The sequence below is a fragment of the Helianthus annuus genome, chromosome 2 (assembly GCF_002127325.2).
Source record: "Helianthus annuus cultivar XRQ/B chromosome 2, HanXRQr2.0-SUNRISE, whole genome shotgun sequence".
NCBI classification, from domain to species: Eukaryota; Viridiplantae; Streptophyta; class Magnoliopsida; order Asterales; family Asteraceae; genus Helianthus; species Helianthus annuus.
The window spans coordinates 140,131,377-140,144,925 of record NC_035434.2 but is presented as its reverse complement, the minus strand read 5'-3'; the positions used below and the strand labels follow the sequence as shown (position 1 = coordinate 140,144,925).

The 13,549-nt window shown below is 36.1% G+C and overlaps 1 protein-coding gene across 1 annotated transcript; it reads right to left on the bottom strand.

The window, feature by feature from the left end:
- Positions 1-959: 959 nt before the first annotated feature.
- LOC110923114 (transcription factor MYB39) lies at positions 960-2,403 on the bottom strand. The gene is made up of 2 exons (XM_022167295.2): positions 2,108-2,403; positions 960-1,789 (listed from the first exon to the last, which is right to left on the bottom strand). Exons 1-2 carry the CDS (start codon positions 2,371-2,373, stop codon positions 1,111-1,113), a joined length of 945 nt encoding a protein of 314 aa, XP_022022987.1. The 5' UTR covers positions 2,374-2,403; the 3' UTR covers positions 960-1,110.
- Between the last annotated feature and the right edge of the window lie 11,146 nt (positions 2,404-13,549).

The window sequence follows — 13,549 nt, the reverse complement described above, 5'->3', positions numbered from 1 at the left end:
CGGGTTTTCATTTTTTGAAATCTTTCCAAAATATTATCTAAAGCTAATTTTTAAGCAATTCTTTCTCTATATAACAAAAGTTCATCGTTCCATAACGTAAAGTTTTAATTTTAATTTTAAACTATTCAAGCCCGAGAAATCATAATATAAGTTGTAATCACCCTAAAAATATATAAACAATATAATCACCCTAAAAATCATCTAAACAACCATAAACAACGTCAAAACACACAAAATTTCAAACCTATTTAACAACGTTATTACCCATTTTTCTCCTATAATATCAACCAAAATCATAAAAATAAGAAAGAAACTTACCCGTGTTCGGATTCCGGTTAGATTTGGTGTCGAACGACGGTGGTATGGTGGCTGATTACGGTGGTCGCCGGCTGCTGGACTGTTGTCGCTGGGTGATGTTGTTCATTGGCAGTGCAGGGACGCAAGAGAGAGAGAGAGAGAGAGAGAGAGAGAGAGGGGGGGGGGAGAATTTCAAAAGGTTTTGACTTTAATTATTTTATTATAGTTTGAAATATTGTTGGGTTTGGTTTATGGACTAAGACTTAGTGGGCTAGCTAGTTAGGAAATATAAGTGGGTAAAGATATGAGTATTTGGGTTTAGTTAGTTAGGCATTAAAAGTTATATAATTTAGGTAGTATTTTTTTTAAATAAGAGTTTACTTAAAAAAATTAAAATATAAATTGATAACACTTTTTACCTAAGGGGTGCGGACGAAAAATTTCAAGGGGTGCGGTCGAAAAATTCCAAGGGATACGGACGAGATTTTTGACGGAACTTAGCACTAATTTTTTTTTCCCGAGAGTGCGCCCGTCCACCTTAGACTGAACTTGGGTCCGCCCCTGAACCCAAGTGGCATAATCCCAGTAGTTACATATAATTATTTGTATCTAAACTCAGTGAAACATCATTTCAGTTTCCTACTAATTTTTTCAACGATTCATTCCTAGAAATAACAAATTTTATGCATTACAATCTTCTGGAATATTTGGCTCCAACAAACGTTTCAGCATTACAATCTTTTGGAGACGGCTCAAACGTTATTAAACCATAATACAAGAATTCATTAACACATTCAACAACTTTTATTACTACTAAACATTTGAAATAGAATCATAATAATCGTCCAAACCAACATGAACTTCTTTAGATTGTGGTGAATTCATGATGTTTATGATATTCTTGTCCACAGATTCTCCTGGAGCCATTGAGAGTAAACCTGGAAGCTGATTATCGATAAACAAGTTATCGATCGCGTTTCCACAATCAGCAAATGTTTCAGAAAGCTCAATCCTATCTCCATAGCTCCCCATCAAGCTTGCATCAATGGAATTACATTCACTTTGTGGTTCCAAAACAATATTGCTTACATACTTCATCCAATCTTCCGCCGGATTCATCACATATTGGTTAATCGTTTCGTCAAGCAGTAGCTGATCATCAGGTTTCTTGAAATCACACTGTGAATCCAAGATAGTTGATTTGGTGACATTTGGTAAGGGGTTCATGTTTACAATTTGCAATATGTTATGCAACAACTGATCATAAATGGTGGTCCATGGGCTCATAATGGTTGGTACCCTAAAGGGCAAGTTAGATGACGAAGCGGTTAACTGGGAAATAGCATTGACAAAGATACCGAGATTAGGAATTGGTTTATGTGTTTTCGGGTCAATTCCAGCTTTAAGAAACTTCTTTCGGATATGGGTGTTCCAGTAATTCTTGATTTCGTTATCTGTCCTTCCTGGAAGTTGTGAAGCAATTCTGGACCACCTATTTATAGAATAATGAAAACCTCGTAAACTATTACGCATTATTAATAAACTACATATATAGGAAAATTACAGAAAACCACATCAAAATACACTTAGGATTACTACAAAGAAAACCTAATTAATATATTCATTCTAGGTAATACTATGAAATTAAGTTTTGGTTGCAAGAAGACAACATGTAGATAACTAATTTCATTATTCAATAAAAAATGTCACAATCCTACCACCCTTTTAAGTAAGTAAAAATGTAATTCAAATCTGCATATATACTTAACTGTGGCAGGTAAAATAAAAAAAAGGAAAAAAAAAAGCTTACTTATTTCCAAGACTGGAATGGAGGTTAATGATGAGATTCTCTTCTTGCTCAGAAAACTTTCCTCTTTTAATATCCGGATTAAGATAGTTAATCCATCTCAATCTACAACTCTTTCCGCACCTATTCAAACCAGCACGTTTGGGTAAAGCGCGCCAACTATCATGGCCATGTTTCTGGATGTAACCTTTGAGAACCTCGTCTTCTTCGGGAGTCCATGGACCTTTCTTCAAATCGTTACTCTCGCTGCAACAAGGAGGCCGGCCCATAGTTATTCAGATCAGCATAAACTTACTATTTTTTTAGAGAGAATTAGAGTGAGCTTGTGCAAACTAACTGAGCCAACTGTGTTCTTATATGCAAAATGAGTGACGTTTATTAAACAGCATTTTCAACTTGCTTGTTTTGTTATGTTACTTACGTAGAATATTTTATAGGAATTTTGATTTTGTGCACAAAGAGAAGAAACCGAAGTTGCTTATCAACCTCCTTTTTTTCTAATAATATATTTTTTTTCTTATAATAAGGACACAGCAGCCATGCATTTTTGGACGTTCTTAGTTTCCTTAAAACTACAATATATCATAAAAGAGTACTAGAAAACTAGGCAACTACGACTGTCAATTCCGAAATCTCCAGAAGTAATCTTGTTTTGTGACCGAGATTACAACTGTTATGATTACGTTCATAAATCGATGGCTAATTTTGCGACTGATTTTTGGTCTCAATTGCCCAATTTTCTAGTAGAACAACTTTTACTTACTATATATCTATATATTTATTTTATTCAGTAGTACCTATGATACTAACTCTCAACAATGTAAACTTTAATAACTAAATTGGAAAAACGTGAGCTAGTAGTTAATCTGTGGTTGAATCAGTGATAGAATCATAAGTTTTCAGCAACTTGGGTAACAATTGAAATTGTCTTAACATCCAGTTTGAACTAATCTGGGGGTTTTAAACCGCAATAAAGTGACAATATTGGATATTCCTATTAGTTCAAAACCATTCTCGCTAGCATTTATCGATAAAAATTCTTCACAATAACAGTTTGTATACCTGCTTTATCTTCTAGATTTGTAAACTTAGTAAATTTATATTAACAAATAGTATGAAATATGTTTTCAAAGACTCTGTTTGAATAAACATATATTATTATGGGGACATAGTGGTTTGTAGAGTGGTAAGCTACGCTACCTCCGTTGAATAGAACAGATGTCAACCAAACTTTACCAAATCATATAACTCTGACCTCATTTTGATATCCAAAGTTGTGGAAATTTGTTTTATTCAAAAAGATTACCTCGTTCTATATATAACATTCACCTATATTACCTACCAATCGCCTTCATATATTTAGCCCAACTAAAAAAACATGTTTCATATGACTTTTATGTTTCATTGATTAAGGTATTAATTCGTTATATCCCGATGCTCCAAAAAATAAGAGGACTGGCTTGGTGTTGTAACTCTTTTCCAAAGTTTCGTCCCTTCTCTCGTTCGTTCATCAATATATGGTAGCGTTTCTCGTAACTTTTGTATTAGATTTATTGAAGATTAAGACTTAAACACATGTGAAAGTGTACATAGTATTGCGAAGATAAGAATTGGTGTCGAACTCTTCGAAATACGCATGTGACGATTTTTGTTAAAATACTAGTGAGAATTTGTCACAAGTATTTGGCACAAAATATGTCGCACATGACACAAATCATGTACCATGTGTCACATTTTGTACTTCGTGTGCAAGCTCACGAATGGGAATTTGTCAACCGGTACTTGGCACAAAATATGTTGTACGTGTGCGCCAAAGGGAGCATACCAATGACAATCCACCGTGTTTACCCACAAAATTTAGTTTATAAAATGATTGTTTGGTTATCACATTCTTCAGAAATATTACAAAAGGAACAATATAAAAAGGATTGATACAATGGTCGAAGGTGGAGCCTAGAAAACACAGTTGGGAACCTTAACTTTAGGGTTATGTGTATTTTAGTGACATAATGGTCAAAATTCGTGTTATCTACACCGGAATGCATGTAAAGATATAAATGAAAAAAAAAAAAAAAAAGAAAAGAAAGTGTAATGGAATGGGATATTTAAGAGGTAAAAAGAAGAATTTGAAGGGAACGAGAATACTTGAATGAAATATTTGAGAGGTACAAGAAATGTAGATGATAATGCATGCACCACTTTGAATAAATCGGATGAGAGCATAGTTATTTAACAGGTTTTGTTGGTTCTCATACATGACTAATTGAAAGAGTATCTATCTGATAAGTTAAGAGTATGGGTTAATATTTCAACACGATTAACTATATCATGATGTTTGTAGTGGAGCTATCAAGCCCTTCATTTGAGCGTTATGTGACATGTAGCATTTTAGTCACTTGGGGATTATTGGGCTTTAGGTCAAAAAGTGGTATAATTTCACATAATGCCCGGTTCAATCATTACCCAGTTATTTAATTTTTTTTTAAAAAAAATAAAACAAATAATATTTCATTAAATAAAAAAAATACATTAACATTAATTAAAATTCTAAAAATTAAAGACAAAATATTCAAAAGTACTAAAAATAAAAACATATGAATACTTAAAAAAATAAAGCTCTAAAATCCGTATTTGTCACGAATTTGTGCTAGGCGCGTGCATCTTCTTAGAGGTGCTCGATCGGTTTAAACAAATACACGAATTTCTTGTAATGTTTCCAAACGCCTATGCGCAAGGTCTCATATATCTTGAATTCGTCGATTCATCTCCTCCAAACAGTTGTGTGTACAGTACCTGATCGTATTCGGATCACAATCTCGGTATTGAAGGTTGGTAGTTGTTAGGCGAGACGAATTTGGGTTGGTTGGCTGAGACGGAGCACCAAAAGTGGGACGGAACGGATACATTGTGTGTTTTTATAAAAATTTAGAGTGAGATTGTAGAAATGTGTTTAAAAAAGTGGGTGAATGAGGATTATATAAGTGTTAAATGTAAATAAAAAAAATGGAAATTAATTTTTTTATTACTATTGCATAACGGTAATTTTTTGAAATGCAAAATTTCACAGGCGTTTTTATAATTACACCAACACCAAAATTTCGAAGATCACGCCACTGAGATGGTGTTTGGCCGTTTTCTGTTTTCTGACGTGAAATGGCAAAGATCACGTCATTTTACACTACCGCTACACACGGTTTAAGAGGTTTTCAAACTAACTGTTGATAACTAATAAATTCATGCATTCGATTAAAGAAAGTTGGTGGATTATTTTATTTAACTTTTACAAGTTGTGATTTTTTTTTTATAATCATGAATAAAATAAAATCAAATGTAAAATATTGGCTAAGTTCGAAAACCTACCCGGGTCCCGGCTCAAAAAATTAGTTTGATTAAATTTTCATTCAAATGATATATTCTATCAGGATAAATTATCCCGAAGCAAGTATCATTATCATGGCTATTGATACAGTCTTTAAAAACGATATATAATACTAAAAACAAATAGTCTTAGATCATCACTTACGACATGTGGACATGTGGTTGGCGATCGTCCAGTAGGTATGGAGCAAAGGTTTAGACTCCATGGCCTTGGGTGCGTACGTGCAGGTTTCTTTCTAAAATAAATTTTCAAAGAAGTGTCAGTTTTTATTTATTTATTTAGCAACTAACTCAAATGTTGTCTAAATATACCAATGTTAATCATAAGATGAAAATTCTCAACGACTTAACAATGAACACATTTACTAAACACTTCGATACTAATAAACTACAAGTTCTTTTGATAAGAAATGTCAAAGTAAAAGTAAGTAGTCAGAGCCGTCCCCAAAAACTCTTGAAAAAATTTAGGCCTTGGGCGACGAAAAGATTTGGGCCCAAAATTATGGTTAAGGGTAAATGAATTACAAAAATAAAAACTTAGTAATGGAGGAAAGACTCGAACTTGAGACGTTTGCATTATTTTGAGATGGTTTTTGCCACTACACAACCAATATTTTTTTGTATAATAAACGGATAAATATACTAAGTATATAATTTAATAAATATATATAAGCTTATAAAGACTTTTCGGGCCCTTTGAAATTTTGGGCCTCGGGCGTCGGCACGGGTTTGCCGGGCCCAGAGCCGGCCCTGTAAGTAGTGTTATGTATTTTTTGCCTTTTACCGGTCCATAAGGAGAGGCGGGCCACTTGAACTTTTATCAGCGGGTACCCCTTACCAGCTCGGGTTACATCGTCGCCGGTTTGGCGGATGACGCCCAACTGGTAGCGTTTTGAGTGTGTGTTTGCCGATGAGAGGTGGATGTGAATTGCTTTTCAACTGTCAGTTGTTTTGATATTAAAAAAAATTCAATTAAATGAATTAATATTTTATCATTTATTGTTTAAACCAATTCAATTCTTCTTCTACACTATTTCAAAATCTCTATGATTTCACAATATTTTTTTCTCTGCATCCATTTTTTTCACCATATTTGATCAACATGAGGAGTGGTTCTCTCTTTCCTACTGAACAGGCAGAAGATTCACAAAGTTGACGATTGTTGGGATTGAACCCTACCAGAGGAACAGATAATGAAAGCCAAAACCGGATCACAACAGTGGACTCAAAATAAGCAGCTGTTTGCACTAGGCTTTTCCCTTGACAGTGGTAATCTAACAGCTGATGGATCTTAAGTACTGCTCACTATAACAACCGATGAACCAAACACTGATGAAACTCTAAAGACTGCTGAAGACAAACACTGTTGCTCTATCTACTGCTGTTTCCTAAGTACTGCTGAAGACACAAGCACTGCCCATTCAAGGACTGATCACCTTTGAAGAAAGCACTGATGCTCAACATCAGTGCTCAGGCTACAACAGCGGAACAAGAAGCAATAGTTATCTCTTGCTTTGTATTGTACTTATAATCAGTTGTTAAACATCAGTAGTTTGTATAGAACAGTGTCTGTAGGTTGTTAGGTTGTTAGATGTCACTATTATGGTGACGTCAGCTGAGATGCCTCAATGGTTTGGTTTGCCTATAAATGGAGCAGTACCCTGTACTGTTACATTTGATTGACTGAGTGGATTCTTCTTCTCCAGTCCAATCCTTTCATCTTGTGCAACCAACCTTGGGGGTATCAGGCTGAGGGGGAGCTTAGTATTGTAAGCATGCTTGTAATCATTTGCTTTGTAATTCAATCATTCGACTTAATGTGAAGCAATTGTTTATCATACTATTCTCTTCTTTGGATTGTGTTTACAAAGTTTGTATTCATTTCCGCTGCACTTTTCACTGTTTCATATTCTCTGAATGTTCAATTTATACAAACAAACACAATCATGAGAGCCTCCGATCCTAACAATTGGTATCAGAGCTCGGACAGTCAAATTCGATCTATTAATCAATTTGACATAACAGTTCAGCTCAAAATTCATTGATACTAAGGTTGATTGTATTTAGTTGAAAAACAGAGCAACGAGAAATCATATTCAAAATGATGGATCAGATACTCTGTAAAACAACCAAGATGTCATAACATCCAAAAATTTCAAACAACAAGTGATGTCATACACAAATCACCCATAATTTTCAGATCTGAAGACATATCTGGTAACTATGGTATGATAATCTTCAGTCAAAATTGATTTCAACTGTTGTTATGAAATTTGTGATGATTTCATCATATTTTGTACTAAAGTATGGACCTCAGATTAACAAAACCTATGTTCATAATAAACATTAGTGTTTAGCTAACTTAGAAAGAGGGAAATAAAACTTTAGTCATGAAATCTTATATGTTAAAAGGCAGGTTGAGACTCCTCAAAAGGACTAAATCAACTCTGTCAAAACACATTAAGAAAATCTGGGGTCAAAACAATCCAAATCATACGTAATGTGAGAATTGGTAATAAAACATGTACAAATGTGGCCAGATCTCTCAAAACATTACCACAAAATGATTCTGGATTAAGCTTTTCTTAAATAAGATCTCCCAGTAAGTATTTCTGTACTTATGAATGGGAAGGGTAAAAAAGGAAGAAGAAAATGAACAAAACTCAAAAGCGTGTTTATCTCAAAACTTTTGAAGCCAAAAGAAAAAGAGTATAAACATAAAACACTTATGAGTCCAAAGTTGGGTAAACAATGATCATCATGCAACTGTGTGCATTCATCAATACAGGAATTGTTCAGGTAACAATGGCATCCCCAGTGATTGACCTTAAAAGAAGAATTTACAATCAATTGACAAGAAAATGATCCTAAACAGTGGTCAAAATAGCTTGAGAATGATACGATCATGAGCTTATTTGGAAAGTTACCAGATCCTTTTGATGTTATTTTCAAAATTTTTACAGAAGTTTTTCTCAGAATAAAACCAGATATATTATTTTTTATAATATATTTTGTACTTTTACTCATTTTTGATAGTAAAAAGTTCATCTCTGGTCAGGATGTAATTTCCTTATTTTTGTTTGAAATTACTATTCCTAAAACTGATCAAAAGGAAATGGTGCATATGTCAAGGTCATGTTAAGCTCAAGTTAGTTTATCACAGATCAAAAAACTGATTGCAAATTGATTTTGAACTACTGAGATACTCATATTCTAGTTCAAATAATTAGACACAAAATGAGTAGCCTTAGTAGAAAAGTCTTCATCATCTGGGATGCTAAACCACTGTCAGGAATAATGAACATGTGGCAAAACCTTGAACAAAGATTTCTGAGATAACTGCTGGCAATTTAAACTTGATAATCTACATCTAAAATGTATTTTGTTAAGCATAGCATTTCTGGAGCTCAACAGATGTTGGACATGATATTGTGTTTACTCAAGACAAAATCAATTCCTACATCTGAACAAGCAGATGCTAACATCATTTGTCAAAAGTTAAAACACTGCTGCACTAACAGTTGTTGTACTAATGGTCTTCATTTTATTTTCTACCACTGTTTTCCCTTAACTGCTGCCGTGTTTTCAAACATCTGCTTTCTAATGTCTGTCCACTGCTGAAAGTCAACCTCTGTTCTCTCACTTTCATGATATGCACTGTTGTTCAAAATCAGTGTTTTATCCACTGATATGCTATCCACTGATGTAGTAATAGCATCCACTGATGGTAAAAATCACCCACTGCTTCATTTATTACCGTTGTAACCACTGATGCTTGTTTCATCAGTGGCCCCCAAAACAATTATCCTCCATTATTTACTCTTCCATCAGGGGTTGGCACGTGGTTAGTTTTTAGTCGTCAGATCATTATAACCGCTGCCACATCAGTAATTCCTTTTTCCCTAAATAAAACCCTGATCAAAACCCCAAACAGGGTTTCACTGTCGAATTGAATTCCAAACATTCTCTTCACAAAGCAGTTTCCCACTCATAACTCCAAAACATTCTTTGATCTTCTTCATCAAAAATGACGAAATCAAAATCGAAGTCAAAATCAAAATCATCTTCTTCCTCTGCTCCCACAGACGCCACTCAAATGGCCGCTGAAACCACAGAAATTCGTTACAAATCCCCTCACAACTATGTGGGTATACTCACAAAACCCACAACCGACAACACCTTCGACTCCATCATTGATACCTTATCTGCATTAAAGTATAAAACTTTGTTAACAGCAGACGCTCCCATTTATCTACAAACCCAGAGAGAGTTCTGGAAAAATGCCACCCTTGAAAAACAAGGAGACATTGTCACAGCCATCAACTCCTCGATACAGGGTAAAAAGATTCAAATCTCTCCACAATCTATTTCTGAAGTCTTCAAACTCAATGATCTGGAAGGTAAAACCTCTTTTTCGAAAACTGAGTTGAAAAAGGATTTTAATGAATAGGGGTTATGCAGAGCAACCAAAAAGGGATACCTTATAAAAAGGTTTCTTCCCTTCTGCTCCAAGGTTTTTATTTCACACTCTATTGATGTGTGTTTCTAATAAAACAACTTCTTTTAATGAAATACCATCAAAAATTCAATGCCTGGGATATGCAATTTTAAATAATGAAAATTTTAATTATTCCCAGGAGATTTTTGATGATTTAGTAAAGAATGTTGATAATAAAGCATTTCTTCTCTTTCCAAGGTTTCTGAGCTACTATTTTGAACAAAAATTTCAAAAGGAAGATACAGAATTGCCCAAACAAGGTGCTTCTTTTAAAATAAACTGTTTAACGCCTGAAACATTCTCTAGAATGTTGGCACCTATAAAAACAAAAGCAGATGTGCCTGAGCAGAATTTAGCAGATGAAACTGCTCCTCAGGTATCGGCTGCTGAGCCCACTGCTCCAGGTGATCAAAGCAGCACACCCACTGTTTTGAAACCCACACCTGCCACCACCAAAAAGACCAAAAAGAAAACATCCAGAAAGCCCCCCAAACCCAAAACAAAGGCACCTCTGGAAGATGAGATCCCAGAGCCACTGCCAGTGACAACACAAATGTCACCGATAACCACTGCTGCTACTTCCTCACAGTAGTTGGAAGAAATATCTCCACCCTTGCCTCAAACTCCTCCTGCATCCTCACAAAAGGATCAGGTTGTAAACACAGGGACCCCGCAATATGAAGCTCTGGATCCACTCGGATCCATCTTCCACAGTCCTGATCCCAAAGACATGTCTCTTTCAACTCCTTTACCCTCACCCCCTACACTACCACCATCCATAACACCCTTGTTGCATACAGTTGGTATTACTCAGACACAAACCAGTTCCTCTCAAACACCTATCACCGAGAGTATACTCCCACAAGTGACTGGGTCTGATGCTGATATCGCTGTTATCCCAGCAACAACTGAGGAGGTTACACTGCAGGAGTTGCAAGTAACTCCTGTCAGTAGTTCAAGTGGAGCAGCCACTACAAATGTTGAACCCACTGGTTTACATTTGGACAGTGGTTACATTCATAAGACTCCCTTGAAGGCAATTTCTTCAATAGCACCACTGAGAACCACCAGTGAGTTTGTTTTAACCACTGGCAACATCAAAAGGTTATCAAGTGCTGAAGAAAGAAGTCCCCAGTACCAAGAACAAGGGGCATCAACGAATGATTTTTGGGATTCAGTCCCTAAGTCACACATTGGTAAAACCACTGCTGGTGGGGATTCAGATGATCCCATTAACTTGGGTGATGATTCAAAATATCAGGAATTGACGGGCAGGGTTGAAAACCTGGAAACCTCAGTTGCTGAAATAAAGGATATAGTGCAGCAGCTGTTAAAAGCTCAGAAAGCCCAATCTACTGCTCCTCCAGCTCAAGCACCTGCTCAACCGGCACTTGCTGCAAATGAGTTATGGACCATGTTCCAACCACTGCTGGAAAGACAAAAGCAGATGGCTAATCAGCAGCATGCTATACATGTACAAAAGCTGACAAACATGGTGGAGTCAAGATTTAAAGATACTCAGGCAGATATTAAAGCTATCAAGGCTCATATCCAAAGTGCCTCTGGAAAAAATTCCTCCCACTGTACTCTTCATGAATGAACCCTTCCCAGATAATGCCAAAAAGGGGGAGAAGATCAAGTGGAAAAAGAAAGGAATTGATGATGGTATCTTTATTGAGCCAGAAAATAGCCAAACCAAAGCTACTGTATCAACACACACCACATCACCACACACCACCATAACCAATGCTCCACCATCATCTGTGATCACATCACCAACAACAACTTCACCATCAAAAACAGCCACCCCATCATCACCTCCTGCCAAAAAGCAGAAGGCAGCAGATGTTACAACATCTGCTGTAATGACAACAGTGGTTGAAACACCAGTTGTTCCAACTACTGTTAGTCAGTCACTCATCACCACTCAAACCACTGCCATCACAACCCCTGCTCAAAAGCAGAAGACATCTGCTGACATATCAGTAGTTGTAATGACAACAGCGGTTGAAACACCAGTTGTTTCAACCACTGTTAGTCAACTATCCACCACTGCTCTCACCATTCCTACAACACAACCAAAGCTCTACACCAGAAAAAGGAAAGCAATCTCTGCCGATGAGGACATACATGATCCTAATGCTGCAAAATATCCATTGGAACTAGAAGCTGTAAAAAATGAGATGAGACAATTCTACGCAGAGGAAGATCCTTCAAAAAGAATATTCCCCTCACTCATAGGCTTTATAGCACCAGAGGATATGGATGAATATCTCAAGCTCAAGGCAAGGCAAGCTAAAATAAGAGCTAAAGTTGAAAGTGAAGGTCTAAGTGACGAGGCCATTGCTGAAAAACTGGAATTCTTACTCTCAAAAGTGAAGCAGATGGAAGAGTTTGCACAAGAACTGAACAAAGAAAAGGCTGATCAACGAAATAAATTAAGAAAAGAATATCTAGCCTATATCATGAAAGAGAAATTCTATTCTGCTGAAGAAAAACAGTTTGAAGAATGGCCAATAGTTGCTCTAAAGCATGAAGCTGACAGGATTGATAGAATCAAGAATGTTCCTAAAAAGAAGAAGAATGCTCCAAATTGGAGCAAATACAAAAGGCTCATCGCTGACCTAACTGCTGAGTACAAAAGAAAGAAACAGGAGCTGGTGGATGCAAAAATGGATAATGTCAAAGCCATATCAAAATGGTCAAAGCAGCAGACTGATGAAGCCTATGAAAGGCTGAAGAAAAGGAAGATAACTATTTCAGGCACTTCAAAGAAGCATAAACAAATGATGAAGCTTGAACAGCATATTGAAAACCTCCAAAAACTATTCAAATCAGCAGATAATCCTATTCTTATGTCAAACCAAGAAGAAGGAAAACAACTGTCTGAAGAAGAGGTAAAGAAAAGGGAAGCTGAGTACTTCAATGAAACCATCATGAAAATGGGTCTAAAAGAAGAGAGCTCAACAAAGCTTCAGAAACTTTTTAAGAAGGTGTTAACTAAACCTGCATCACCAAACACTTCAACAGGCATGACAAACATTGCGAGGCAAGAGCTAATTGAAAGAGAGACTGCAGAAGACATAGCTGCAACAAACAATGTCATTGAAATGGCCTTCAAAAGAATGTCTGAAAGTCTGCAAGTGTTCTCAAGGCCAACATCTCCAAACTCATCAAAAAATAAATCTCTCCCAAGAAACCCATTAGGATTAAAAGTACTAAAGTGGATGTCTGATCAAAAGACCCACGTATTGACCTTGGTCAGATCCAATGGCGAAATGAAGTATATATCAAGGAAAGAAGCACTAGGCCTTAGTGTTGAAGATTTGCAAGATCTCCTTGAACTTACATTGTGTAGGGATGAAGATGACCTGAGTTCCAAGGAATTTGAAGAAGAATTTAAAAGCCAAGCTAAGGAACTTTTGATGAGGAATAAAGGTCCAGAATAATGAAGGGTTTTGGCATTATCTGTTCTAGGGGGAGATTGTTGGGATTGAACCCTACCAGAGGAACAGATAATGAAAGCCAAAACCGGATCACAACAGTGGAATCAAAATAAGCAGCTGTTT